The 26714-nt window shown below is 44.8% G+C and overlaps 1 protein-coding gene across 3 annotated transcripts in view; it reads left to right on the top strand.

The window, feature by feature from the left end:
• Nucleotides 1-8596: 8596 nt before the first annotated feature.
• Ttf2 (transcription termination factor, RNA polymerase II) overlaps nt 8597-26714 on the top strand; it is a 30841-nt gene continuing 12723 nt past the window's right edge. Inside the window, exons 1-13 of one of the 3 annotated variants that reach the window (XM_006502149.2) lie at nt 8597-8677; nt 8762-8864; nt 11205-11291; nt 14172-14241; nt 14830-15371; nt 15432-15744; nt 16482-16596; nt 16864-17046; nt 18984-19111; nt 20352-20433; nt 21992-22111; nt 23956-24106; nt 25643-25748. In XM_006502149.2, the coding sequence (XP_006502212.1) occupies nt 8650-8677; nt 8762-8864; nt 11205-11291; nt 14172-14241; nt 14830-15371; nt 15432-15744; nt 16482-16596; nt 16864-17046; nt 18984-19111; nt 20352-20433; nt 21992-22111; nt 23956-24106; nt 25643-25748 (2028 nt within the window). In that variant the 5' untranslated portion in view covers nt 8597-8649. Of the gene's footprint in view, nt 8678-8761; nt 8865-11204; nt 11292-14171; nt 14242-14829; nt 15745-16481; nt 16597-16863; nt 17047-18983; nt 19112-20351; nt 20434-21991; nt 22112-23955; nt 24107-25642; nt 25749-26714 lie in introns of all 3 variants that reach the window. The other 2 variants (XR_375588.2, NM_001013026.2) reach the window with 2 other exon arrangements.

The raw sequence follows: 26714 nt of genomic DNA, 5'->3' as shown, positions 1-26714 counted from the left end.
TCACTGATATGTGATAATAATAAAGAACCGGTGGTGACCAGGTCTCTTTGTGCCATATCCATTAGGGATGCTGTGGAAGGGGCTGGCAGGCAAGATAAGTGATGCTAAGGTTCTTCCACTCTCGTTTTATCCACCCATGCGGCAGGTATATATTGAGTTTTCACACCCTGTGCTTAGCACGAGTGCTGAGCACAAGTCTCTGATCTTGGCACTTACGCATAGTCAGTCCATGGAAGAGACAGAGGATGATCAGACACACAAAGGACTTCGTGCTCAGTGCTGGGTGGGAAAGGAATGGGACTCTCCCTGAAAGAACAGCAAGGAAGGTGCTCTGTGGCGATGCACAGTGTGGCTGACGTATGCTTGGGCTGAGGCCTCATGGGTGAGAGGCTGGACCCTTTGGAAGAATTGGGAGAAGCAGTGGGGATGGATGGTAAAGAGTGACCAGAGCCTTAGGGTGAAGGAAGGCTTGGCATTTGGAGAGTTGAGGGCGGATGGGGTAGGCACGTGGAACGCAAGAGACAGGAGGGTAGCAGGGAGGAAGGAGAACTGGACTGCGCCAGATCCTATGGACCCAGGGGGGTTTATATCTGTCTTCAATTACTAGAGAGCCACCGGGGAGTTTTGCTTGGGGAAACAAGAGTCAATCATGCTTTCGATGGTTGGTATTTCTTGAATATATCTTTTGTTTTTGAAATACTGTTTATTCTTTGAAGATTTTATACACTTATATAATGTATATTGACCATATCCATCCACTACCACCTCCCTCCAACTCCTCCTACCCCCACCTCACCTCCCTCCCAACTTCACGTTGTGGTTTTGTTTTTTTTTTTTTAATTATTAATACTTAGGAGGCCAACTTGCACTGCCTATCTGCACATGAGCATGGGACTAGCCCCTGGAGTATGAGCAACCTTCCAATGTCCTCATAGGACAGTGACTTCCCTCTACAGTAGCTACCAACTGTCAATAGCCTCTCTGATGAGAGCAGGTCCTCAGCTTCCTAGTCCCAAGCTATGTTAGACCTTTGACTGTCTCAGTCATGTAAAGGTCCTGCATAGGTAATCAGCTGCTATGAATTAATACATATAACAGCCATGACATGACCAACCTCAGCATCTCACAGATCTCCTGATTCATTGCCTATTCCTTCAAGTTCCCTAGACCTGTGCACATACCCAAAGGACTTCTCTCCTACTCCAGAGATAACTACAGATTCGTGTTCCTTGAGGCTCAGGTCACCATAGCTGGGCGATTGAGTCACTCAAGACGCCTTTCATGACACATGGATAAGAAAAATGCATCACACACGCACGATGGAGTATTACTCAGTTGAAAAGAATGAAATCACTAAATTTACAGGTAAATCTATGGAACTGGAAAAGCTACAGTGAGTGAGGCTACCCAGGTCTAGAAAGACATGTTGCATGCTATCTCCCACGTGTGGATTCTGGGTGTTTAACGTGGAGTGCATGTGGAAGCCAGGACACTAGAAACGGGCCACTGAGGGGTGAGCGCCTTAAAGGAAGATGGATAGTGAAATATGGGTGAAATGAAGGCAGAGGAGGGGAAAGGTTCAGCATAGGGGAGGTGGGGGTGGGGACAGTGCATGCAAAGCTACTATGATCATCTAACCCAAGACAACCTTTCCATTGCTCCTGGTTGCTCATCATACCCATGTCTGTCCATATTGCTGAAGGTGATACTCACTTCAGAGGCAGGGCATAGAGAAATCAATCTCGGACTGAGCAGGAAACGTTTTCCCTCATTGCTGAAGTACAACACAATCAGGCGGTACGTAGGCTGCTGCAGAAGAAAAGCACCAGTGGTGCTAACTAGCCCCAGCCCCAGCCCCAGCCCCAGCCCCAGCCCCAGCCCCAGCCCCAGCCCCAGCCCCAGCCCCAGCCCCAGCCCCAGCCCCAGCCCCAGCCCCAGCCCCAGCCCCAGCCCTAGCCCTAGCCCTAACACCAGCACTGGTCCCAGCGGCTACAGTGCCAACCTGCCCGGAAAGATGTGCATACTGGGGAAAAGTGTGGCATGACCAACTGCTTTCTGATCAGATCTAAGGCCCGATTCACAGGAAAGAGTTCATGACTGGTGTGGCAAACCTAGTCAAAAGCCATGGTGGGAGAATCATATACTCTAGAGGAGAACCCACTACTGTTGTTTTGCAGAATGGCCATCTTGCCGTACTGCACTGTAAACATTTGTTTATAGTCACAGACATGTGCTGCTCGCAGCTTTGGTCAGAGAGGCTTCTTTTGTGCAGTGGGTAATGGTTAACACAGACTCATAACTAACCTAAGTGCTGAGTATAAACAATGGAGCGCTCAGCTATGGGTGAGCATTTGCTCTGAAATAAAATAGTGCAATGCAGACTGCTCTATTCCAGCTCCTAGGTGAAGCCAGGAAGGAGCTGTGGGGTGCTATCACCAGATCTGTGCAGGTTGTCTCAGCCACTAAGAACCCAGCATCTGGAGGGGCTCAGAGGTGGTTAATCTTCAGAACTTGGGGTAACACATTCCTTCTCAACAGGAGAACTTAGCCTGTGCCCAAGTGCCATGTGTTACCACCCAGAGAAAAGGCAACTTGGGGCAACTGTGTATACAGCCACATCAGCCTTCTCATCCTGGTGTGTGTGTGTGTGTGTGTGTGTGTGTGTGTGATGATTATAGCCTTAGGGAAGCAGCGAGGAGTACTCCTGCATACTAAAAACATTAGAAATTAGGGTCAAGAATCAAGCTAGAATTAAGTAAAATACCTAATATGGAGAGAGCAAAAAGGAGAAAGGACTTAGCTTAAGTATGAAATTAGATAGAAAACAGAGGGTGGGAGGAAATAGAAAGATCCAAAGAAGAAAGGATTAATTACAGGACGGGGTTAAACAGCCAGGCTGAGAAGCACGCACATATAGAAGATTATGAAAGAGACAGACATGTTATCCTAAGGCCACTCTATGGCAGTGTAATGAGATTACATGGGAATAAAAATGGGGGAGGGCACCCCAAATCCTACCATCTCATATAAGCATAATCATTATGATTCTGGTGCACTCTCTTTGTCGCATCTCCCTGTGCACTTGCTTTTAATGGCATTTTTGGAGTTTTTAAATCATAAGAGCGATACATGCTAGTTGTACAGAGTAGAACAGCAGAGATCTGCCAGCTAGCCTTCCCAGAGGGATAGAAATAGAGCCGTGTAATACAGAGCTTTAAAAGTTTATGGTTTGATGTCTCAAAATATTGGCATGACTACAGTCGGAGTACACAAACAATATTGATGTGTTCCACTGTTCCATTCTAGTTTCTCTGATGTCCTTGGGGTGGACCACTGATACACTAGACAGTATGGCTGAATCTCAAAGGCATCACGTAGGGAAGCAATAGACATGCTCTGTGACTCCATTTATAGATGCTCAGAAGGCAACGTTTTGAAGATGGAGATCATTAGGTTGATCTCATTTTCAGGACCATAAAAATGGTCTTAAACTGTGGGGAGGGGCTTGGAGAGGGCACAGCTAGTGAAATTCTTGTCACATAAGCACAAGGACCTGAGTTAGGATCCCCAGCGCCCGGAGAAACCAGGTGTGGCTGTGCATGCAGACACATGGATCCCTGGAGCTTGCTGGCCAGCCACTCTAACCAAGGGATAAGACTCAGGTTCACCAAGAGATCACGCCTCAAAAACCAAGATGGAGAACGACAGTGGATGATATCTTATGTCAAGCTCTGCTCTCCATATGCGCACGTGCACACACACAGGCACACAGATGTATGTGTGCACATATACATTATACACATCATACCATATACAAAAAAAATGTTCTAAATCCAGTTGGCAATGCAACTCTACACGTTAAAAAAAATGCACGACGATGAATTATATACAAGTAGGAAAAACTGCTCTGAACAACTCTTGGCATCATATTTTAAGAACAGTGAAATTTGGAATCTAACACTGCAAAATTTTGGTACAACAAAATCATTTGTCAGACTGAATGACAGTTCAGCTATAAACAGATTTTTGCCCACAGTAACATCTTGATTGTTCCTTAATCAAAGGACAGGTTTAAAACTCTCATATATCTGGAAGGCACCAAACAAAATGAAATCGAGTGAGCAGTAAGGATTTGTTAGCAAAAGGAATGAAACAGAAGTGGGCAGGCCTTCTGCTTGGTTTTCATGTTAATAGGCTGCCACCTAGTGGTTTCTTGTAAAATGGCTTTTACATTTGTTTTATTTAGTCTTATAATTTGTTAAGCATGCCACTGCAAACACCTAGATGTTTGATGAAATGCAAGTGAACTATCTGAGTCACTGAATATATTTTAAAATTTAAAATTTTTGCCTGGCAGTGGTGGCATATGGTTTCCATCCTAGCACTTAGGAGGCAGAAGCTGGTTGATCTGAGTTCAAGGACAGCCTGGTCTACAGGGTTAGTTCTAGGGCAATCAGGGCTACAAAATGAACCCCTGCCTCAAAAAAACCAAAATTAATAATAATAATTATAATTATAATAATTTTAGCACACTATTTTTTGAGACGATATCCTACACATCTAGCTGTGTAACTCAGGCTAGCTTGGTCTCTCTATGTAGTTTGCCTTTAACTCAAGGCAATCCTCCTTCATGCTGGGGTTACAGGTGTGAGCCACCAGACCTGACTATGTTAAATCTTTAAACCTAGGAATAAAGAACGCGTGTTGCTAGGGTAGTTGTGAGCACTAAATAACAGCCCTCATCTTACAACACACCTCAGAGAAAGCTGAGATTTGACAACTTCCCTTCTCAGAATGTGCTGCAGGGCAAAGATCTGTCACATGCCAGTTAGAATGAGGCTCTCCGTTTGCAACAATCAAAATGCCCGAGAGTTTCAGAAAATCGGGTGCTGGATGGGGTGGTACTCAGTGATTCAGTACTAACTTAGCATGCTCAAGGCATCCTGGCACTGTCTCCTCACCCCTACCCCACAGAATAGGATACTTAGAACTGACAGCTGGCTAGAAACCCTCATATACAATAAATGAGACTTGCAGAGCTACTAGAATCTGACAACTGGCTTGAATTTTAAATTGCTGGATACTTTTAAAAATGATGCTGACAGGGGTGTTAAGGGGTTAGTGTCGGAGCGCACCCTCTCACCTCTAAGGAGTGCCCAATGAGGCTGACGTGTGTCAGCCAGCATGGTGCTGAGTATACTTGCTTTCAATTCCTCAATAACTAACATGAGTGTATTGTCCTGGATTCACAGATTAGGAAACCCATCTGCTTCAGGGTCACCACCGATTGTGAGTAAAGTGTGTCTACTACCAAGTTCTTCAGCCACTAGGCTATTTACTCAGCATGTTGGTATGCCTACCATTTACTTTCCACACGGAAGCTTCCAGCACCACTTACAGAGATGGCTCAGCGGTTAAGAGCACTAAATGCTCTTCTAGAGGTCCTGAGTTCAAATCCCAGCAACCACATGGTGGCTCACAACCATCCGTAATGAGATCTGATGCCCTCTTCTGGGGTGTCTGAAGACAGCAACAGTGTACTCATATAAATACATCTTTGGGCCAGAGCCAGCCAGGCTGGAGTGAGAGAAGTGTCTGAAGACAGCTACAGTATACTTACATATAATAAATAAATAAATCTTAAAAGAAAACAAGCAAACAAAAAACCCCAGCTCTCTTGAGACCCAATTTAGTTCTCATAAAAGTCACCTATTCTAAATCAAGCATGGAGATGCATGCCTATAAACTCATCATATAGGAAGCTGAGGCAGGAGAATTGTATTTTGAAAGTCAGCCTGGGAAACATACCCAGTTCAAGACCAGGTTGAGTTAATCCTAAGACTCTATCTCTAAACAAACAAACATAGCTTTTTTTTAGTTCAAGTGCAGTCACTGTCACAATCCAGCTACAAATTCCAACATAAACTGTGTTTAGGCCAGCCCATAAGTCAATAATTTCTATTGTTAACTTGTACATTTAAAACATCTAGATTTAGGATTTACTCAAACATTTGTTCTGAGTATGACAAGGCTATTAAGAAACCCAAAACTTACATCCTCTGCTTCATTCCAAATAGAAATTTATATACAGTTCATTCTCAGAGGTCTCTCCAGATGTTTTCAGGCTAAGAACATATATGAACTATATATGCACAAAACCTGTACTTGCTTGGCTGTCCCACTGGTCCAAAACCACCCCTGTTAATATGATCCGGGGTCTAAACGTTTTTATTTAGCACATCCTAGATTTCTAGAAGGAACATTTTTCCTTGCTGTATGTTATCTGTGTCCATTTTTACTTACTGGATGTGTGCAAGGCGGCTGAGCAGCTTCAGAGGAAATGGTGTCTGGAATGACGCATTTGAGACCTGGACTTTGTCTAGTCTCAAAGTCATCTTGTGCAGGAAAGAACCTGTAACCTGGGGCTGGAGAAATGCCTCCGAGATTAAGAGCTCTTGCTGTATGAGTTCAAATCCCAGCAACCACATGGTGGCTCATAACCACCTATAATGAGATCTGGTGCCCTCTTCTGGCCTGTAGGCATACATGGAAAAGAGGGAGATATATATCTATCTATATCTATATCTATATAGAGAGATATCACCAGACTTTTGGGTACTTTGTGAATTTTTTAAAATTCCACTCTTTTCCACCCCTCTCCTTTCCACCCCCTAACACTAGGTAGAAAAGACAAAAGGGCAGAGGGGGAAAGGGGTGACATTATTGTTAGACAACTTCCTGCTGATTAGGGGCGTCGAGTTTCTTGGGGCAAGTTTGAGCTTCTTCACCATCATATCTAATTTCTTCTTTTCATCTCTTTGCACACAACTGCTTAACAAATCACAGTCAACAGCATCCAACCGCTGAGCAGCCAATCAGTTCCTAGTATCAGGCCCTAGTATTTATATACCCTCTGAAGAGTCCCCAGAATTCCACACACTCTCAGAAACCATCTGCAGCTGGCAAAACCACACCCCTGTTAGAGCATGAGGCAAATTACAGTCAGCTGCTGTGGACAATCTGAAGCAGCCCCACCTGGGGTTAAAACAAACAAACAAACAAACAAAACATTCTTTATATTTCTGTGTTTTTTTAAAGAAACCAAAATTCTCACTACAAGAATCACCGTGGTCCTCTTTCCCCAAACCTTAGTGTTTGTGGTCTCCACCTCCTCAGATGGTATCCACTTCACATGCATATAATACAGATCTTGGAATTGCAATCTAGGAATAAAGAAAATCTGTTTGTATAAACTTTCACTGGAGAACTGGGGTGGGGCGTGCCACACTGCGTGCACTTGGAAATTCATCTCTCTCTCAAGCTCTCCGGGGTTTGCTGCTGACTCCATTCATCTTGACATTTATATACTATTTTATATTTATTTAAGCATTAGGTAGAGGCTAGTTCAGCTTCTTCCACTCAGTAAGCCCCTTGTGGTTAGAACAGTTGCTTTAAATGTATGCATTAAATGAACTTTATATTTCTCAAACACCTACTCCTCTTGGGACACCAAAAAAGCTATTTAGTAAGAACTGCTTAATTCATAAATGATACCTCGGGACTGTCTGGACTCTGAACTCCTAAAACATTTACAGCCTCCATATAGCCCAGACTTCTTAGACATTGCAGCTTTTCTGTCCTCATAGCAGTTGTGTGTGCCACTCCAAGACACATGATCTTCAACTGCTGAAATATGAAGTCATGGCTATTGCAGCCAAGCTCCGATAGTCATTCCTCACCTTCTGCTCACTGAAAGAATCCATTACAAGTTCTTTCCTTTCCTTTTCTTTCTTTTTTTTTTTCTTTTTGGTTTTTCGAGACAGGGTTTCTCTGTGTAGCCCTGGCTGTCCTGGAACTCACTTTGTAGACCAGACTGGCATTGAACTCAGAAATCTGCCTGCCTCTGCCTTCCAAGTGCTGGGATTAAAGGCGTGCGCCACCATGCGTCACTCTCGGTTTTTTAAAAGTACAAATGCAAAATAAGTTCAAAAGGTTTGACAATGCAAAACACACAATGTAAAATTAGTAAGCACGCAAGGTCTTGTATTGCCCTCAGGTTCTTCTCTCAGACCCAGGGCGTCCACACCAGGCGGTCCTTAGAACCTCACCAGGGGAAGGCAGCCTAAGACTCAAAGAGCGCGGAACCTGGAACTGAGATCTGTGCAGATGTTCAATCTTTGGTGACCCCGTGGACGCCCTGCACTCATTTAAAGGTTGCCCGGGGTCCTAAGGGAGTCTTTGTGCTTATTACAGACTATGCAGTAGATTCCCAAAGTTTTAAGGGATGCTCCCGCCTTTTGGCCGCCTCAAGTTGAAGTGTTCCCGCCCACAGTGGCTGCTTCCCGAGCAGGCAAGCGGCTCTGGCTCCCTCTGGGTCTAGTGGTTCCTCTGGAGTCTCCCAAGCTCAGCCTCGTCCACTTCTCTCCAAGTCCTGCTTTCCCCAAGCCAGGGAGCATGCCGGCGTCCTCACTGGAGCTCAGCCACGCCTCCTCACTCCAAGTTTGATTTCAGAGCGCGCCAAGCCTGAGGGAGACTGTAATTGGTTGAAAGTGAGAGACTCTCCCGCTTGATTGGTGGAGTGTTGTGGTGGGCGGGACGGGGCGGAGTCAAAGACGGAAACCCGGCGGGCCAGGGCTTCCTGGCTGCGGTATGGACCTGGTTAAGTGTCCGGAGCACGGTAAGGCCTCAGTCTCGGGATTTCCCTCCCGGGGACTGTGGGACTGGCTTGGAGTGGCCGATGCTGACCTTCTTGTTTCCTCAGGGGACGCCTGCTTCTTAAAGACCGGCGTCCGCGATGGCCCGAATAAGGGAAAGAGCTTCTACGTGTGCCGGACGAACACATGCGGCTTCGTGCAGGCCACCGAGTGAGTCTCCAGCCCGGCCCGGTTACACGGAGTGACCCAGCCTGGTCACTTCAGCTGCCTTGGGACGCGGACTCACCCACACTCCGATCCTTCTAGAGTCTGCTTCAAGTTTCTAGGCACCTGTCTGGCCTTACTTAGCCACTCCCCTTTGCCCCGGCATCCTTTCTGCTCCCTCTAAAAAGTGTAAACAAACAGTGGACATGGGAATTAATTTGCTAGTCTTGTACCAATTTTAGGTCGCCATTTAAATTTTACGTTTAAGGTTAAAACATGTTAATTAGACACAAGCTTTTCTCCTTCATCTAGTGGCATGACGTTAACAACCCAGAGAGAGCCAGAGTCTTTAGGGCAGTGTTTCTCAACCTGCGGGTCACGACCTTCAGGATCTAAGGACGCTTTCACAGGGGTTGCATTTCAGTTATCCTGCAAATCAGATATTTTTACATTGCGATTCAAAACGGCAAAAATTACAGTTATAAAGTAGCAATGGGAATGATTTTATGATTGGGGTCACCATAACTGTTGTAACGGGTATTAGGAAGGTTGAGAACCGCTGCTGTAGGGAGTTAGTGCTGAAAGAAACATCAGAGGTTGATGTGGATCGCAGGTTCTGCAGATGTGAAAGCTGAGACCTAGAAACCTCAAGCATCTTGTCTAAAGTGAGGAAAGTCAAGTGTGACAATCTTTTTTTTTTTTTTTTTTTTTCCCAGACAGGGTTTCTCTGTATAGCCCTGGCTGTCCTGGAACTCACTCTGTAGACCAGGCTGGCCTCGAACTCAGAAATCCGCCTGCCTCTGCCTCCCAAGTGCTGGGATTAAAGTCGTGCGCCACCACCGCCCGGCAAGTGTGACAATCTTAACATACCGGGTGTTGACATTCTCGAAGTGAAATTACACTGTGGTGTCATTTAACATTTCTCCCTGCTCTCTATTCAGCTGGACTTTGTAGAGCATGGTTATTTTTTTTTCAGTATCATAGCTATACTAATATACTAATGAATATTAGTAATATACTAATGAATAGTAGTACTGGAATAACTTGTATGATTTGTGTCTCCACTTTGTACCAGAATTTACTATTTATTTCTAGAAATATTATATAGATAATGTTTCTAAATATACTGAGATTTGGTACCCTGCTCAAATGTTTTAAGACACATGTGTGCTCATGTTTATAGGAATTGTGCATCAATGTTGGTCTTAGGTTTGTTTCAACATTAAAAGAAATGTTCTTGTGGACTGGAGAGATGGGCCAACCTTTAAGAGCACTGGCTGTTCTTCCAGAGGCCCTAGCTTCAATTTCCAGCACCCACTTAGGGGCTGTCAAATGTCTATAACTTCAGTTCCAGGGGATCGGGTGCCCACTTCTGGCCTCTGAAGGCCCAGCATGTACTTGGTGTATAGACACACATGCAGGCAAAATATCCCTAAACATAAAATAGAAATAAATCAATCTTGAAAAAGAGAGTGAAGATTCTTAAACAGTGTGTCACTTACATGGCTACACTGCAATACAGACTAGTACAGTACTTTCACTCGAGGCTTGCAGTGTGTCTGAGGAGCAGACTGCAGACAGTTTTACAAGTCACGGGAGAATGCTTTAGACCTTCACTCAAACCTGTTCACATATTTTTCTTCTATAAGTAATAAGGAGGGACATTTAAGATTTTATGCCAGGCAAGCAGCACATGAGTAAGTTATTGTAAGAGGGAGACACGTGAGTAACAGCACGTGGCACCTAATAGGGTATTAATGGATAAAGGGTAATGGGAGAACCTGAGGAGAAGTCACAGCAGGCCTGCCCTATAGCCTGCCTTAGACTATAAGCCATCCCTGGGAGGGTTGCAATGTGGGCATCATAGGACAGTCAGGAAGAAAAAAATACAGAGTGAGTTCCAGGACAGCCAGGGCTACACAGAGAAACCCTGTCTCAAACAACCAAAATAATAACAATAATAATAATTATGGCCATGCTTTGGTTTAGAAAGTGAGAAGAGGGAAAGACTATGGATCCTTTCCTCAGGAAGCCACACAGGTAACCAACCATCTGTGGGACTTACAAACCCAGGACACCTTGGTGTAACATCTGTGGCTGGGCTGGGTGTGGTGGCACACACCTGTGATCCTAGGACTCAAGAGGCAGAAGAAGGATTGCTGCAAGTCTGAGGCCACACTGGTCTAGGTAGTGACTCCCAGGCCAGCCAGGGCTACTCAGTGAGACTCTGTCTCCAAATATGTAAATAAAAATAAAAATTCAAGCTTGGATTTGACTTCAGACTGTTGACCTCTCTCTATTTCTTGTCTTCTAATAAAGTTATTTTATTGTATTCTTCTCTTCTAGTATTCCTGTTTCTCACTGTTTATTGCATGAGGAGTTTGTGGTCGAGCTTCAGGGTTTGTTTCTACCACAGGACAAGAAAGAATGGAGGTGAGTGTCCAGAGGAACCCCCCCCCACACACACACACATATCCACACATACACACACACACCCCCAATCTTGAAAGAGTTACAGTCATAGTTTTTTTTGTTTGTTTGTTTTTAATTTTTTAAAAATAAGGGATTTTGTTCTTTAAAGGTCATTACTGAAACCCTTTGTTGTACATGCTGATCATCATCTAGCTACCTTGTTGGCAATTCCAAACCTGTGGGTCTCGGGTCTTGACCCTTTCACAGGGGTCACATATCAGATATTTACATTATGATTCATAACAGTAGCACAATTACAGTTATGAAGTATCAACAAAAATAATTTTATGATTGAGGTTATCTCAACATGAGGAACTGTATTAAAGGGTCACGGTGTTAAGGTTGACAACCAGTGCCCCAAATACTGACTGAGCTACCCTGAGCAGCCAGTTCCCCCCCTGCTGTTCAGTTGCTAATAACATCAACCTTGTCAACTTTCTATTCTGGTAATAGAAAAAGGGAAAAGGTCTAACATGCTAAGTAAGACTCAGTAAAGTGCAGTTTTCCTTGGGAAGAGCAGGGAAGTCCATATAGATGGGAGAAGTTATTCGTCATGAATATTAAAGGGTAAATAGAAAGTTACCAGTCATTAGATAGTCTTTTAAAGGAACACATTGCATTGGGATACCAAGGCGTGACATAACATGACCACTTCAAGAATTGGCTTGGTGGTTTGGCCAAGAAGGCAGGGGTTATACACACATGATGGTTTTTATGTAATAGTCTATGTTTTAGAATTTATGTGTTCTAAGTCTCTGTCCCCAATCAAAGGCTATCGAAATACTTGGCATCCTTGTTAAAAAAAAAAAAAAAAAAAACTGACCCTAAGTTTGTGTCCGTGCCTGAGGTGGTTAGTTTTTGTCCGTTGCTTCATTTACATGTTCTGTGTGGTTGTTATATGAAATAGTCTGTCTTCCAGCTTCTTCAAGATTGTGCTGGAAATGTGGGATCGTTGTGTTTGCATATCAAATATAGATTCAACCTCTTAAATTTCTACAGAAAACTCTGTTGAGGTTGCATAACTTACACAGGCAGCTTTGAGAGAACAGACATCAATATTGGCTTTTCCAGGCTGTGAGCACGGTGCATAGTACAACTTTAAATTTTTCTCTCAGTGTTTCTGAATAATTTCCATTATGCAGCTCTTACACTCCTTTTCCAAAGTGTATTCCTCTGGTTATGTTTCTGCTGCTGTTGTAAATGGAATGTTTGTCGTTCTGTATGTAGGAAGGGGGTGTGTGCCTCTGTATATTTGTATATGTTTGGATGTGTGCGGGTGCTGTGTGAGGCCAGAGGTTGGTGTTGAGTGAGTCTCTTGGTCACCCTCCACTTCACTTACTGACCTTGGAACTCACCTGTTTGCAAGCCTCGATAGGTGACAGCTTGTCTTAGGGACACTTTGCCTGTGCCTCCTGAGTGCTAGGATGACAGGTCGGCTACCAAACCCACCTGTATTTTAAGTGGGTTCTTTGGTTTTCACACTTGCAAGGAAGCACTTTATTCATTAAGACAGCTCCCTAGCCTATAAATGTGATTAAAATAGATAGATGGGGGGGGGGGAGAGAAATTGATTGATTGATTGATTGATTGGGAGAGTGATTGTTTTCTGTTAGTAGAGTCAGGCTGGCAAATCTTTATTAGGTTCAGTCCTGTTCCCCTGACACTTAAGATCACTTGTCTCTTGATACAGAAACACCAACCTCTATAGGTGGTAGATAGCAACCAGTGGCTTTCTAATTTGCATTAAAAGAACCATGGAGGTTCAAAAGTGGAGACTGAGGAAAAGTGCTTTGAGATAATAGCTGCCAAAGAACTGAGCCGCATGGCACCTTGTTATCCTGTGCCTTCCATGCCCGACTGCAGTAGTTGGTCTCAGTAGCTGGTTTACAGGTGGGTGTAAGTCTGCTCTTCGAGAGGTTGGGAAGGGAATCTGAGTTCCAGTGGTTGCTGGGATTCAAACCCAGCTCCAGCCACTGAACACAGCTGCTTTCTCTGAGTGACAGCTTGAATTGAGGTGGTGAGGCTGAGTGCAGTTAGGCTGAGAGAGCTGGGACGGCATGCCATCGCCTGGCGGTACGTCCAGGGTGTACCTTGCTCCATCTCTCATCTGCGACAGCGATGGTGGGGCTCCAGAAAGACCCTAGGTTGTGAACAGTTAGCTGTGTGATACCATTTGGAGTTTGCTAGTATTTCTTGTATGTTTAGCTACTTCCTTTTTCAGACAGTATTGTGGCCCCTCTTCTGGCGCACACAATATCTGGTTATCCTTTTTCTGTTTGGCAGCCATTGCTGGTCTCTCTCCTTTGTCCTTCATACAGGGAAAAAAAAAGAGTAAACCAGGGCATCCTTTCGGGTATCATATCATTTTGATTCTTGACTTCCAGCCCTAAAAATGTCCTCTGCAGGGGCTGGAGTGATGGCTTAGATACGCTGCTAGCTGTGCAAGCATGAAGACCTGAATTCAGATCTTCAGCACCACGTAAAAACCAGGGGTGACCAGCTAGGGCTGTGGTGAGGCCTGCCCCCTCCTTCTCTCTCTCTCTCTCTCTCTCTCTTTCTCTCATTACGAGTTTAGATTGATGCTTAGTGGTTAAGAGCACTTGGTGCTCTTGAATAAGCCTTGGGATTCTGTTCCCATTACCCATAATATCATGCAGTGCACAACAAAATTGCAGGCCTGAATCGAATTCCAGGGAATCCAGTGCCATCTTCTGGCCCCTTCAGGCACTACATGTATAAATGCAGGCAAGATGCTCATGCGTACACAAAATCAATAAAAACCCGTAAAAGATGAAGCTCTTTAACATTTGTACCTTAATTACCTGTTTCATACTCCATTAGGCTGTTCTTCCGATGTGCTAGAACCAAGGCGGAGGGGAAGCAGTGGTGTGGAAACGTCCCATGGCGGCAGGTAGGCATTGCCCATGTGTCTTCCGCCCACAGAAAGCACCCCAGTCTGTAAGATTGCTGCTGTCCGTCACACTGCCGCTAAGCGCCCTGAAGGGTTTTGTGGCTGCTCATTCAAAGAGCCACTGCTGTGGTCAAAGTTTGATTACTTACCTTCTGTTTTACACAAATGTCTTCCAGTGTCATAAAAGCAGCCAGTATCCTCCTACTTAGGGAAGAAAGACTAACAGCCTCATCTTTTTTTAGATCAGTATTGACTTGATTTTGATATAAGCTAAATGTAATGCCTCGGTTCCTAGACTATAAAAGACTATATATATATATATATATATATATATATATAGACTATAAAAGAGGCCCTATTCTTGTGTAGTACATGGGGACTTGATCTGGGGAACAGGCAACACTCGTAAATAGAGAAATCCACATTGTGGCTGTGGATTCCTTGTGAATTTGGCATTTTTCCTTTTTAAATGCAGAAGCCATACTAGGCACGGACTGTACTTACTGTGTTTCCCTTTCCTCCAAAAGGACATTTTAGATACAAGGCAGCCCTATTTTATATTATAATGTCTATTTTCATTATCTATAGGATCCTAACCCTAAAGAACTCTCTGTAACCAGTAAGCCTCAGCAGCCATCTGAGTCACAGCTTCACTCTCCCAGCCAGCCGAGAAACCCATTTAGGGTGCTTAACAAGAATCAAAAAACACTCGAACGAAAACAGTTTGTCGAAGAAGGTGAGAGAAAGACAGCTGATAAGAAGCTGAGAGAAAACAATGAGCAGCTCTTGGATCAAAGGAAAGAACAGAAGCCCAAATCTAACAGCAGGATGGAGAAGGACCCCTCATCTGACCTGGTGGCAACTAGACAGTCTGGAGGTGACAGGGAAGAACAAGAGAAATCAAAGTTCCAGCCCAAAACTAAGAAAGCTGAAGGAATGGCTTCCAAGCAAGGCCATGGAGAGGTGCTTCAAGGAATACCCAAGGGTCCTCACATGTCAGAGAGTGAGAGTCGAGGGGTCCCGAACAAGCCAGAGACTCTGAGAGAAAAGGAAACCCAGCTTTTGGTGCCAAGTGTTCCTGGTCAGAACCCAGAAAGCAAGGTCCAGAAAGAGGGACACGTCAGCAGGGAGCCCCTCAAGAACGGGGAGGCCCCTAGTGCACAGGTCACCCAGAGGGGGCTCGCTCAGGGGCCTCTCCAGGGACCATCCAAGACTTGGAGGCCTGTTCCTGAAGCACCAGCAGCACCTGAGCTTTGCTCGGGAATGGCCCACCATGCCACCTCCAGCAGTGAGGACAGCGAAGATGATGGTGTTTCCAGTAGGCCGGGGTCCCCACTTCTCTTTGACTCGACTGTGGACTCACAGAAGAAGGGGAGCCTTCAGCATTCTGACCAGAGTGTGCAGAGACAGATGCCTGCTGCTTCAGGTGTTTCCAAGAAGGGAGATTCCTCTGACCCAGCAGCCCAGCGTGCAAACCTAACAACACAGCTGAAACAAAAGAAGGTGAGTCTGCAGTGTATACTGCCCTGGCAGAAGACCCCAGTTCGGGTCCAACACCCATGCCAGCTGGCTTCAAACCCCCTGTAACCTCAGCTCCAGGGTTCTGACAGCCTCTCTTCGCCTCGGCACCTTCACTCACATTTACATACTTATCCACAGTTTCTGTGCATACAGATACACATAATGAAAACAAACCAAAACAGCAGGCCAGTCTTGACTTGTGCTTTGTCTCTAAGGCAGTGGTTTTCAGCCTGTGAGTTGGAACCTTGTTGGGAGTCAATTGACCCTTTCACAGGGATTGCCTATGACTGTCAGAAAACAGACATTTGTATTATGATTCATAGCAGTAGTAAAATTATAGTTATAAAGTAGCAGTGAAATAATGTTATGGTTGGGAGTCACCACATTATGAAGAACTGTGCTAAAGGGTTGAAGCATTAGGAAGGATGAGAACCACTGCCCTAGGGTCAGGGTGTTCCTGTGGGCAGCTGGGAGCTGCTCGCAGAGTTGAGTACATTCCTGAGAGGGCTTTCTAGGGGACTGCTTAATACCTGCCTTTCCTGTGTAGACGTAGGCTTAGTGTGCTAGCTCGGATCTTATTTTGCTTTTTAATCCTGGTTTTTACATTCATAATTAGAAGATCATTTTGAGTTTTGTCATAGTAAGCCAAATTTAAAAGTTTGAAGCTGTCCTTTAATAACTTGAGAGGCCAGTTGTGTTTGACAGGATCTGTTTTTTAGGGTACCCTGGCTGCAGTGAACATCCAGGCTCTCCCTGATAAGGGTGAGAAGTTGCTTAAGCAAATCCAGGCTTTGGAGGACGCACTCAGTGCTCTGGCTCTCTCCCCAGAACAAGGTATGATGGGGTTTGCCCTAGAACTCAGTGTTTGTGAACGTGTCAGACACATTCCGAGAAAGGTTGAGTTCATTTTTTCTGCCTTATTGTTGGCTTCCAGGCGTTCTCCTAGTGATATGTGCTGGTGTTTGTCACAGCGCTCCTGCACGCTGTGCTCTGAGAACAGCTGAAGCTCAGGCTTCTCTGGGAGCCTCCACGGGCTGCATTTGCTTAGGGTCTTCACTTGCTTGTCTCCCTTCAGTCTGTTTTCCCTTGTGTGTTGAACAGGAACTAAAGAGAAGTGCAGCGCTCAGGAACCAGAGCAGAGCAACATCACCAAAGCTGCTGCTGCCCCTCTCCACTTGGTACCTCCCCAGCCCCTTCCCAGGCCCCTCATCCAGCCTGCAAGCTCTCTAGGACTAAAGGCAGGCCGCCAGGAAACTCCTGAGGGAGCCAGCCAGTGCTCAGGAGGTAAGGTTCAAAGGACTTAGCCCTGCTGTGGCAAGCTGATAAGTTATGTGCTGCCCAGCAGATATTTGCAGCCACTCGAAGGGGAAGCCGTTTATTCTTGGATTGAAAGTTGCACGTGTGTTAGATATCTGATTCTCTGTAGAGCTTTGAATAGTTGTTTTCAGACTATGAAGCTAGGGGCTGGTTACTGCCTTATGCCACCATAAGCCCACCCACCAACCCAGAAGTCGATACATAGGATACACAGACAGTATTGCGTATGAAAACCAACTTATTACTATGAGGCAGGTAGCTAGCAGGTAACATTTTTATTTCCCTGTATGAAAGATGGGGGGATGGGTCAGGCATGCCTAGAGGCAGAGAAGAATGACCTAAGTGGTGACCCGTGCCTTCAGACACATAAAAAGTAGTAACTCCCTAGTTAGCTAGATTTCTGTTGCTAACTTCCAGACAACTTTGCAGGTCCCTAGGAGAGTCTTGGTTGTTTTGTTTTGTTTTGTTTTGTTTTGTTTTAAGGTTTTCTTGGTTTTATTTGTTTTTTGAAAGAGGGTCTCACCTGTTTCAGAAGGCTGGCCGGGAACTTGCTGTATGGACCAGGTTGGCCTCCAAGCATTAGGTAAAGGAGTGACCCCCCACGCCCAGCGCCGAGATAGAGCCTCGGGGGTGCTGTCTGATGACTGGGTTTGCAGGCAGGAGATTGGAGGTGAAAGGGGGCTGGCAGCAACAAGGAAAGCAGTGGCAGTTTTCTCCCAGTGATAACTGCTACAGGTGTAAAAAATTGAAAGGCAGCCTTGACAGGGAGTGTCTAATAGATGGGGTGGGTGGTATTTGAATTTAGGCCTCTCTAAAAGTCATTGAGAAAACATTTGGTCATATAGGTAGCCATCTTGGCTGCTCAGGAAGCTTTTTGGGACCAAAGCTTATGTTACAACATTATTTCATTACTTAATAGTGATGAAGTCACCTAGGGAGACATTAAACTACAGCAGCTTATTGATGTGAAAGAACATGTGACAGGCCGGGCGTCGTGGCACACTCCTTTAATCCCAGCACTCGAGAGGTAGAGGCAGGTGGATTTCTGAGTTCAAGGCCAGCCTGGTCTACAAAGTGAGTTCTAGGATGACCAGGGCTACACAGAGAAACCCTGTCTCAAAAAAAACCAACCAAAAAAGAACATGTGACAGGTCTTGGAAAGAGTTCTCCTAAGACAGTGTTAAGGGTTTCAGAACTTCAAGTTGCCCATTGCCTAGAAACCTTGTCCTAGAAATGCTTTCTCCCTAGACTTGGGAACCGCTTGTGTGTCTTGCCTGTGTGGGATGAGAGGGCCAGCAGTACAGTATGACATAGTCCACTGTGACCTGCATCTCAGGGATCAGCTTCCTGCCCTCACAGATGACCTCGTGCCTGGCTCTTCTCTTTTGGATTCGGAGGCCTTTGCTTCCAGGATCACTGCCCGGGATGACCTTTGTGGCCACTGCTTTTCAGAACTGAAAAATAAGTGATCAACCCACCGAGGGCCTGGCTGGAGGTGGACTCGGTGGCGGTGCTTGCCCGACGTATTCAAGGCCTCACATATGGTCTCCAGCTCTAGAAAAATATTATAGGTTGTTTTGTTCTAAATAACAGTTGTTTGTGTGGTTAAGGAATCAGAATGGGAGTAGAAAAGCTTGTGAGACCAGGAGAGCCTTGAGGTAGGAGTTTTCACTCAGTACAGATTCATCATTTAGCAGATAATTACGTTTTTGAGGCTCTATCCAGAATACAGTACTTGTCTTGCTGTTTTTATTTGAGAGACAGGGCCTCCTGTATTCTAATTTGTATGGCATTGGGGATCAGACCCATTTATGTGAGTCAGGTACTACAGTGACAGCACTGCATCCCCAGCCCTCAGGACACAGCACTTGTGACATCTTTGGGGAACACTTATCTGTCCTCAGGCCATATGAACCAACATCATCTTTATAATGTGTGGAAAATCACGAGTGAAGCCATAGATGAGCTGCATCGGTCACTGAAGTCTTGTCCGGGTGAAACAGCAGTAGCAGAAGACCCAGCTGGCTTGAAGGTGAGCCAGGAGCTACAATGAGAATCCAGCACCCCGGAGAGCACTGTGACACCTCCTGCAGAGAGATGCCTCAGTGGCTTCTGAGTGGTTCCTTCTTTTTTGTTGAACAGTAAAAATAGTAATGAACCTTTCTTTTTCAAGTCATAGGCTATACAGTTCTATAACAGCCAAGGATCTGTGTTTTCAGTTGCTATATGCTATAGGATCCAAACCAGTTCTTATGTGTAATGAGCTACTGCGGTGGAAATAAGTAAAACAAATGTCATCATAAGACAAAGATAAAAAGCACGGTCTTGCCAAGCAGTGGTGGCACACATCTTTAATCTTAGCACTCAACAGCCAGTAGGTGAATCTATGCGTTTGAGGCCAGCCTGGTCTCAGAGTGAGTTTCAGGACAGCGAGGGCTGCACAGAGAAACCCTGTCTCAAAAACAAACAAAAAAAACCAAAAAACTAACAAACAAAAAAATAAGAGGGCTTTGCAGGCCATGTATATAAAGTACAAACTCAAAATAATGGCCAGTAAGTAGTTTTATACCTTAAAAAATGCAAATATTTAGAGGGCAGAGAAGATAATAACAACACAGGACAATGAGAAGCAGGAGTGAGGGGTCAGGTTGGTAGTAATGAGTGATGGATGGGTGAGTGTCACCACTCCCTCACTGGGAGGAGTAGGTAGTGCTACTGAGAATAGGGAGAGTCCCTTGCAGTGGACCCTGACATTGGCAAATGAACTTAGATTTGAATGGTTCAATATTTCCTGTGCACTAGTGATAACTCTATAAAGGTTTATGAATGTTGTGAAGGTTTGTTCTCTCCCAGAGCACAGCATAAACTAGGGCACAAAAGAACTGGGAGGAAGTCAGTAGTTGAAGAGCTGTTGCAGCTTGTGACTATCAGTCCAGACTGGGCTGTTGAGTAGGAAGGAGAGTCAAATATAAGGATCATGAAAAGGAACAGGACGGCTAGTAAAAGTCAAGTGACCTTCTCAAGCTTGGTTGCAGGCAGTAAAATGTGAAGACAAAAGTGACCTTTTAGTGGAGACATGGACAGGAGCATCCTAATAGAGATGCTGAGTGTTAGCCATAGGGAAGTCTTCACCAGAGTGGACAGGTGAAACCAGCAGCTCATGGCCACAGCTAGAACATAAAGGGCTCACCTGTACAAAAGAGGAGAATGAAGCTGGGGTCCAGCATAGCCTCTCGTTAGGATTCATTCTGGCATTTGACTTATTTTGTCAGGTCCCCTTGCTACTGCACCAGAAGCAGGCATTAGCCTGGTTACTGTGGAGGGAAAGTCAGAAGCCACAAGGAGGGATCCTGGGTAAGTTTGGTAATGCTTAGCCACTATGTTAACTGTGCTGTAGTGTGGGACTTGATGTTGTCCCAGTGCTAAGAGGAAGATATATGCATTTTTCAGATGGAAAACTAAAGTGTAGAAATGTTAAGAGCTTGGTTAAAAACACATAGTGTACCAAAGGAGGTGTTGGCAACCAACATTAGTAGCTGCCTCTGACTAAGGAAAGAGTTTGTTCCATGCTGGTCCCCACGGTCTCCCCACAGCTTCTAGCTGTGGAATATGAACCTGGGGACCAGCCTTTCCAGAAGCACAGGCCATGGCCACAATTGCAAACTGATCATGACTTTGCTCTGAGCGTTCGAGGAAGCTAAGGCTTCCGTCTGCCCAGAGTTCAGAGACTTGTAATAGGACCCACAATATTTAGTCCATCCCACAGCCATGATGTACACAGATCAAAATCAGCAGAAGGCTCACAGGACAGAATCCTGGGAGCAGTCTTCTGGAGCCTTCTCCTAATGAAGTCTCATGGGTCACACTTAAACCATCCTAGCAGTAAGTTGGAGGATGTTTCCAGCCACAGAAGCATTTTGGAAACTTAGTGCCCAGGGAGTTTTCTAGGAGCATGTAACATAGGCAGTTTCATCCTGGTAGACAGCAAGATTCCATCCTCCAGAAGGGAAGGCTGTGTTGGCACAGAACTACGTCATTTATACAAATGGTGTAGGCAGTTTGGAAATGTGAGAGCTCGCCTTACATGTTAGTTCCATGGGTAGCCATGGCCTGATGTTGGGCAGGGCGCTCAGACGTTGACTCACACACAGGCTGTCCATGTTGATGCACACACTGTGTCAGAGGCAGAGTGAACCGCTCTACTGCCGGGTCACAGTGAGGATGCTGAAAGACTATAGAGGCTGGTGAGATAATCCAAGTGTCGCATTTGGTATGAAGAGTACGTTAGGTCATCTCAGTGGCTGGCACAGGGACAGTGTAATGCAAGAAGTGTCTGCCACAGCTAGTGACATGGCTCAGTAAGCAAACACTTGTAAAAGCCTGGTGACCCAAGTTTGATCTTTGGAATTCATGTAAAAAGTAGAAGGAGAGAACTGACTCCACACATGTGCCTTAGCATGTGATACTTTTGTGCATGTGCACACATATGCACGCACACACAAATGTGTGTGTGCGTAATATATATATATATGTATATGTATATATAAAATGAAGTGTTCAGTTATGGCCTTTGATAGGTAAAGGAAGTGCATGATAGACTGCTGAACTGTGGCAGAGTAGAGTAGGTGATAGGATATGTTAGCTAGACATTTTTGTTTTGGGGAATAACAAAAAAAGCAGGCACCGTCATGAAACTGAAAGTCAATCCACTGTTAGATAAATCCACTGTAGCAGGGAAACTGAGGTAAGAGTAAGATCTAGCTATTTATTGTATGGTATCTGACCTCGATCTCCATACAAATGGCAGGAGGCCACTTTTTACACAGAGACCCATAGGATAGGGAGTAGGCCAATTTCTGCCAGGAGTCTTCTCTTAAAGTCATGTTGAGCCTTTGTTTCTTCTTATTTTTAGCGGATGATATGGGCTTAGGAAAGACTCTGACAATGATTGCACTCATCCTAACCAAGAAGAATCAGCAGAAAAGCAAGGAAAAGGAGAGAAGCGAGCCTGTGACGTGGCTTTCCAAGAATGGTAGGTATAAGCCCTTCTGCCATTCCCAACCTTATTTGAGCCAGCAGAGGGAGGTTTTCAAGCTAACAAATGATAGCTTTGGTCACATCTAATTAATCTGTTATAAAACCAGTATTGGTTACTTTCCTGTGTTTGTTCTTTCTTTCTTCCTTCCTTTCTTTCTTTCTTTCTTTCTTTCTTTCTTTTTTTTTTTTTTTTTTTTTTTTTTTTGACTCTGGAGTTTTATTCAGTGGGTCTCTGGATTTAGAAGTTGTTGGGCCTCTTGGTAGTGCAGCAAGGCTTTTGCTGTCATGGAAGCACTTGGTGGGGCTATGGTAACTTGAAGCCATGAAACTGCTTGATGCCCAGCTGGCTACACCCTCTTTTACCTTCATGATCTGGAAGGAGTGCTCGTGGGCACGGAACATGGTTTCACATATGTGTGAACATGGTGTGACCCCGCCAGTGATTGTTAGGTTCCCTTGCTCCCAGTGCATGTTGTGTGTGCCAGAGTGGGGGTCCTAGCACGGCCAGATGCCAAAGGTCTTCACGTGCAGTGCTACTTCTCAGACACTGCCTGCAGTACACTGTCTCCCTGGAAGACTGACTTCTTCACCCGTGACACGAGGTACTGGAAATGAGGCCTGGCCACCGCGTGGTTGGATGCAAAGATGCTCATTCAGTACAGTGGCTCTGTGCGGCACTTCAGGGTGGGCAAGCAGCGCCCTGCCTGGTACCCCGAAGTGTGCCTGACACCTTCATGGCGGTCTGTCCTCATTCGCCACCATCCCTCCTGTGTTATTTCTGATGCTGGGTGTGCAGTTATAAATGACTTCTCCGTTTTATTTAAATTTAGCTTGATCTGGGATTCAAAAAAGTTTTTTGGAGATAGGTGAGGTCCTAGAACAGATAGTCCAAGCATAGTAATTAGTGTTTTCTGTTGGTGCTGGGGATAAACTCCCAGGTATATCCAACTTAAGGTACCTTTTTAAAGGTGCATATTCTATTTGTTTCTTAACTTGTTTTAAAAATATAGCTTTATGCATATTTTATGTTGATACATGTTATCAGTAAATACCGTGTAAATTACCATGAACATGAACACAGTCCTGCTTTGTTTATATGGCCAGAAGCATGTAGCGCTCTCTCTCAGGGCCTGTGGTACACACTGTTGCAGCTGGGCCCCTCACCCTGCATGGAGTAACACACACACACACACACAAGATGAGAAACATTGGTAAATACTGTGTGCCAATAGATGGTTACAAATCACATTTGCAGGGCTGGAGAGACAGCTCAGAGGTTAAGAGCATGGACTGCTCATCCAGAGGTCCTGAGTTCAATTCCCAAGAACTACAAGATGGCTCACAGCCATCTGTAATGAGATCTGGTGCCCTCTTCTGGTGTACAGGCATACATGCAGGCAGAACATTGTATACATAATTAAAAAAAATCTTTTAAAATAATCACATTTGCTTCTCTTAGGAGAAGTTCTTTCTACTCATTTAATGCATAGCAATTTGTATTTATATTTTAATGTAATTTGTTACATTTTTATATAGAAAAACACAAAACAATAATTCCTGGTAGCGAATCATCTCAGGAGTCCTTAGGAAAGGGCCTGCTTCCACCTCTAGCCACGTGAAAGAGCATTCCTTTTTAGACTGGGTCACACACTGCCCACTTCCCTCCCTGTCATTCTAAAATAAATAATTGTTTGGTTTAAAAGACTGTCTCTTCCGTTTTCTATTCTGTTTGCTTTGTGTAGAACTAAACCAGTAGTTAAAAGTACTGATTGAAGGGGTAAAGTCATCATGTTCAAGGCTGTTCAGCGACTGTAACTAGGTATTGATTTCTTCCTCTAGACTCCTCTGTCTTTACTTCCAGTGGAACACTGATCGTCTGCCCCGCTTCCCTGATCCATCACTGGAAGAACGAAGTAGAGAAACGTGTAACCAGCAACAGACTCAGAATCTATCTCTACCATGGGCCAAACCGGAGTCGGCACGCAAAAGTGTAAGTAAGTGGGAAGTGCCTGGACGTGTCTGCAACTCACACAGGGAGCCCGTTTGTCTTTCTGCTTGCCCGATTCTTTGGGGCTAGTCATATGGGTGGAGACTGAGGACAGTTTTCAGTCTTAAGTGTCAGGCAGGTTGCGCTCAAACACACCTCAGAGTTTAGTGGTTTCACTTTGCCATTGCCAGTCACTCTTCCTAGCGAAAGCTGCAGTAGGAGGGGCTTGCAGTGCCTGGGCTGCCTAAGGTGGCAGCCACATTCCCTGGTAAGCCCTGGGGAACGAGGAAATGTCAGGGTCTCTCTTGGGCACTGAAGACCTGAGGCTAGAACTCATCTTCCATTTCCCTGAGTGTAAAAGGAAGCACTTAGTCTTATGCGATATCTTGGTAGCGCTCTGTCAATTACCCGCTGTGGGCTGTGTGGATGTAAGTATGCTTATGACTGTTTTTTCACATATAGACTGTTCAGTAAGGTTAAACGCAAGAGTTTTAGATGCAGAATTGTTAGACTTAGTAAACATTCTTGGAAGGGGATGCTTGGGAGGGAGACGAGATCACCCCAGATGGCAATCTTTAGGTTTTGGATTTTGGGGTGTTTTTTGTTTTTATTTCTAGTGCTAGGACTCAAATACCTTAAGCATTCTGGGTAAACACCTTAACACTGAGTTACAGCCTGTTAACTTGAAGGACCTTCCAGAGGACCCAGGTTCAATTCTCAGCACCCACATGGCAGCTCACAACTGACTGTAACTCCAGTTCCAGGAGATCTGACATCCTTACACAGACACATGCAAATAAAACACTAATGCATGTAAAATAAATGAATAAATAATTTTTAAAAAATCATTCCTTAATAAGAACCTTTGTGTGTAAACAATGTAGAAAAGATGAACTGAAAGCGTACTACATTTTTCTGCCCAAAACTAAGTTAATGGGTTTTTATAAATCTATTGTAAAGTGATAGCAAGAAGGTACCATTGGCATGGGGTTGACAGTGCTTTGAAGAGTTCTTTTTTCTTGGACACCTGAGCATCACCTACTTCAAATCATTAAATATCAGTTTCCAGCCCTGACCTACTTTCTATTCTGATCAGGTCATAGCAAACTTATTATGACTACAGCTAGACATTTTCCTTTCTGGCTCACTGGATGGTTGCTGGAATGAACAGTCTATATAGGAAGAATGATCACATTAGTAAGAGATAAGGAAGTCTGATAGAAAAGTCCACCTCATATTTCACACATACACACAGAGAGAGAGAGAGAGACGGAGCTCATGTGTGTACCAAGTACATAATTAGTTGATGTCAATTCTGCTATCTTTTTTTTTTTTTTTTGTCTCTAAGTTTTGTTTTGTTTTGTTTTTGCAGTCCTGGGAAATAAACTGAGAGCCTTGAGCATCCTGGCAAACACCCTACCCCTGAGCTATTTTTTCTCCCCAGCTCCCTAGGCCCTTTTATAAAGAAGCTGCCTCTGCCACTGCCCCTGGCAGGTCCCAGGAGGAATTGTTTACTGTTCGCTTTTTGTATCCACGCAGACTCTCTACGTATGACATCGTGATTACTACTTACAGCCTTCTGGCCAAGGAGATTCCTACAACGAAGCAAGAGGGAGAGGTCCCAGGAGCAAACCTCAGTGTGGAGGTGAGACTTAGGGGTGCCAGGGAGGTAGAGGAAGGGCCACACATAGTCTTCCTGCCCGGAGAAGAGTGCTCCAGGCAGCCCACCTGTGGGACTGAGTCCCTCTGCTCCTTTCTATTCTGGACAAGCACCCAGTGGTAAATTCGTACTTGGCACAGAGCTCAGCTACTTTTACAAGTAAAGAAACATACATTATAACTGTGGTAATAATAATCACACTTGAGTGCCGAAGAGCCTCACATGCTATTTTCATCTTAGACTATATGGAGTATACACTAATATGCTGTTCTTTATGTTAGACTATATGGAGTATATGCTAATGCTCTGTTCTTTATGTCTTTATGTATCAACCTGTTACTGCCTGCCTTTCTTCTACCTCCCAGAAAAGAGCTTTGCAAATAATAGGGCTACAAATGGGTCAGAAGCTAAACCATGACCTTCTTCATTTGTAGGCAGAGTCAGGAATCTTGTCAGCTGTTTCACAGGCTTTCTTGTACAATTTTGAAGGGATTTCTGTATTCTGGGTGATTTATAGAGTATCATTCCAGCTCAAACCAAGCTAAGTGCTTTTCTATGGCTCTAAGAGAAAAACCCAAATTCCTATGTAATGTCTCAGGTGCCGTGTGGTGCTGGCCTCTCTCTCCTCTCTCCCCATCTGCGCCCTCCCTGAGGCACTGCATCTTGTGTGCCGTCATACCTGCCACCCTCTGGGCTTCTCTGAGTAGTGTGCTTAGCTACCTCCCTTTTCTCAGGAGTGTTTCCTAACCAGTTTCAGGAAGCCTTTCTGAACTGCTTTCTCCTAGGCGTTTGGATGCGTGCCTCCTGGCACCTTGTGCTCACATGGTTGTAGCTCTGTTCAGTCAGCTGGTGTGGAGGCTCTGCTGGGTTGGGGGAAGCCTCCACTGTCCTGTATTGAGTGACTTCTGCATAGACCTTATGCTCTCATGACATTCTTCTCTCTTGCCAGAG

The sequence above is a fragment of the Mus musculus genome, chromosome 3 (genome assembly GCF_000001635.26).
Source record: "Mus musculus strain C57BL/6J chromosome 3, GRCm38.p6 C57BL/6J".
NCBI lineage: Eukaryota > Metazoa > Chordata > Mammalia > Rodentia > Muridae > Mus > Mus musculus.
This window is presented reverse-complemented; position numbering and strand designations above follow the sequence as displayed.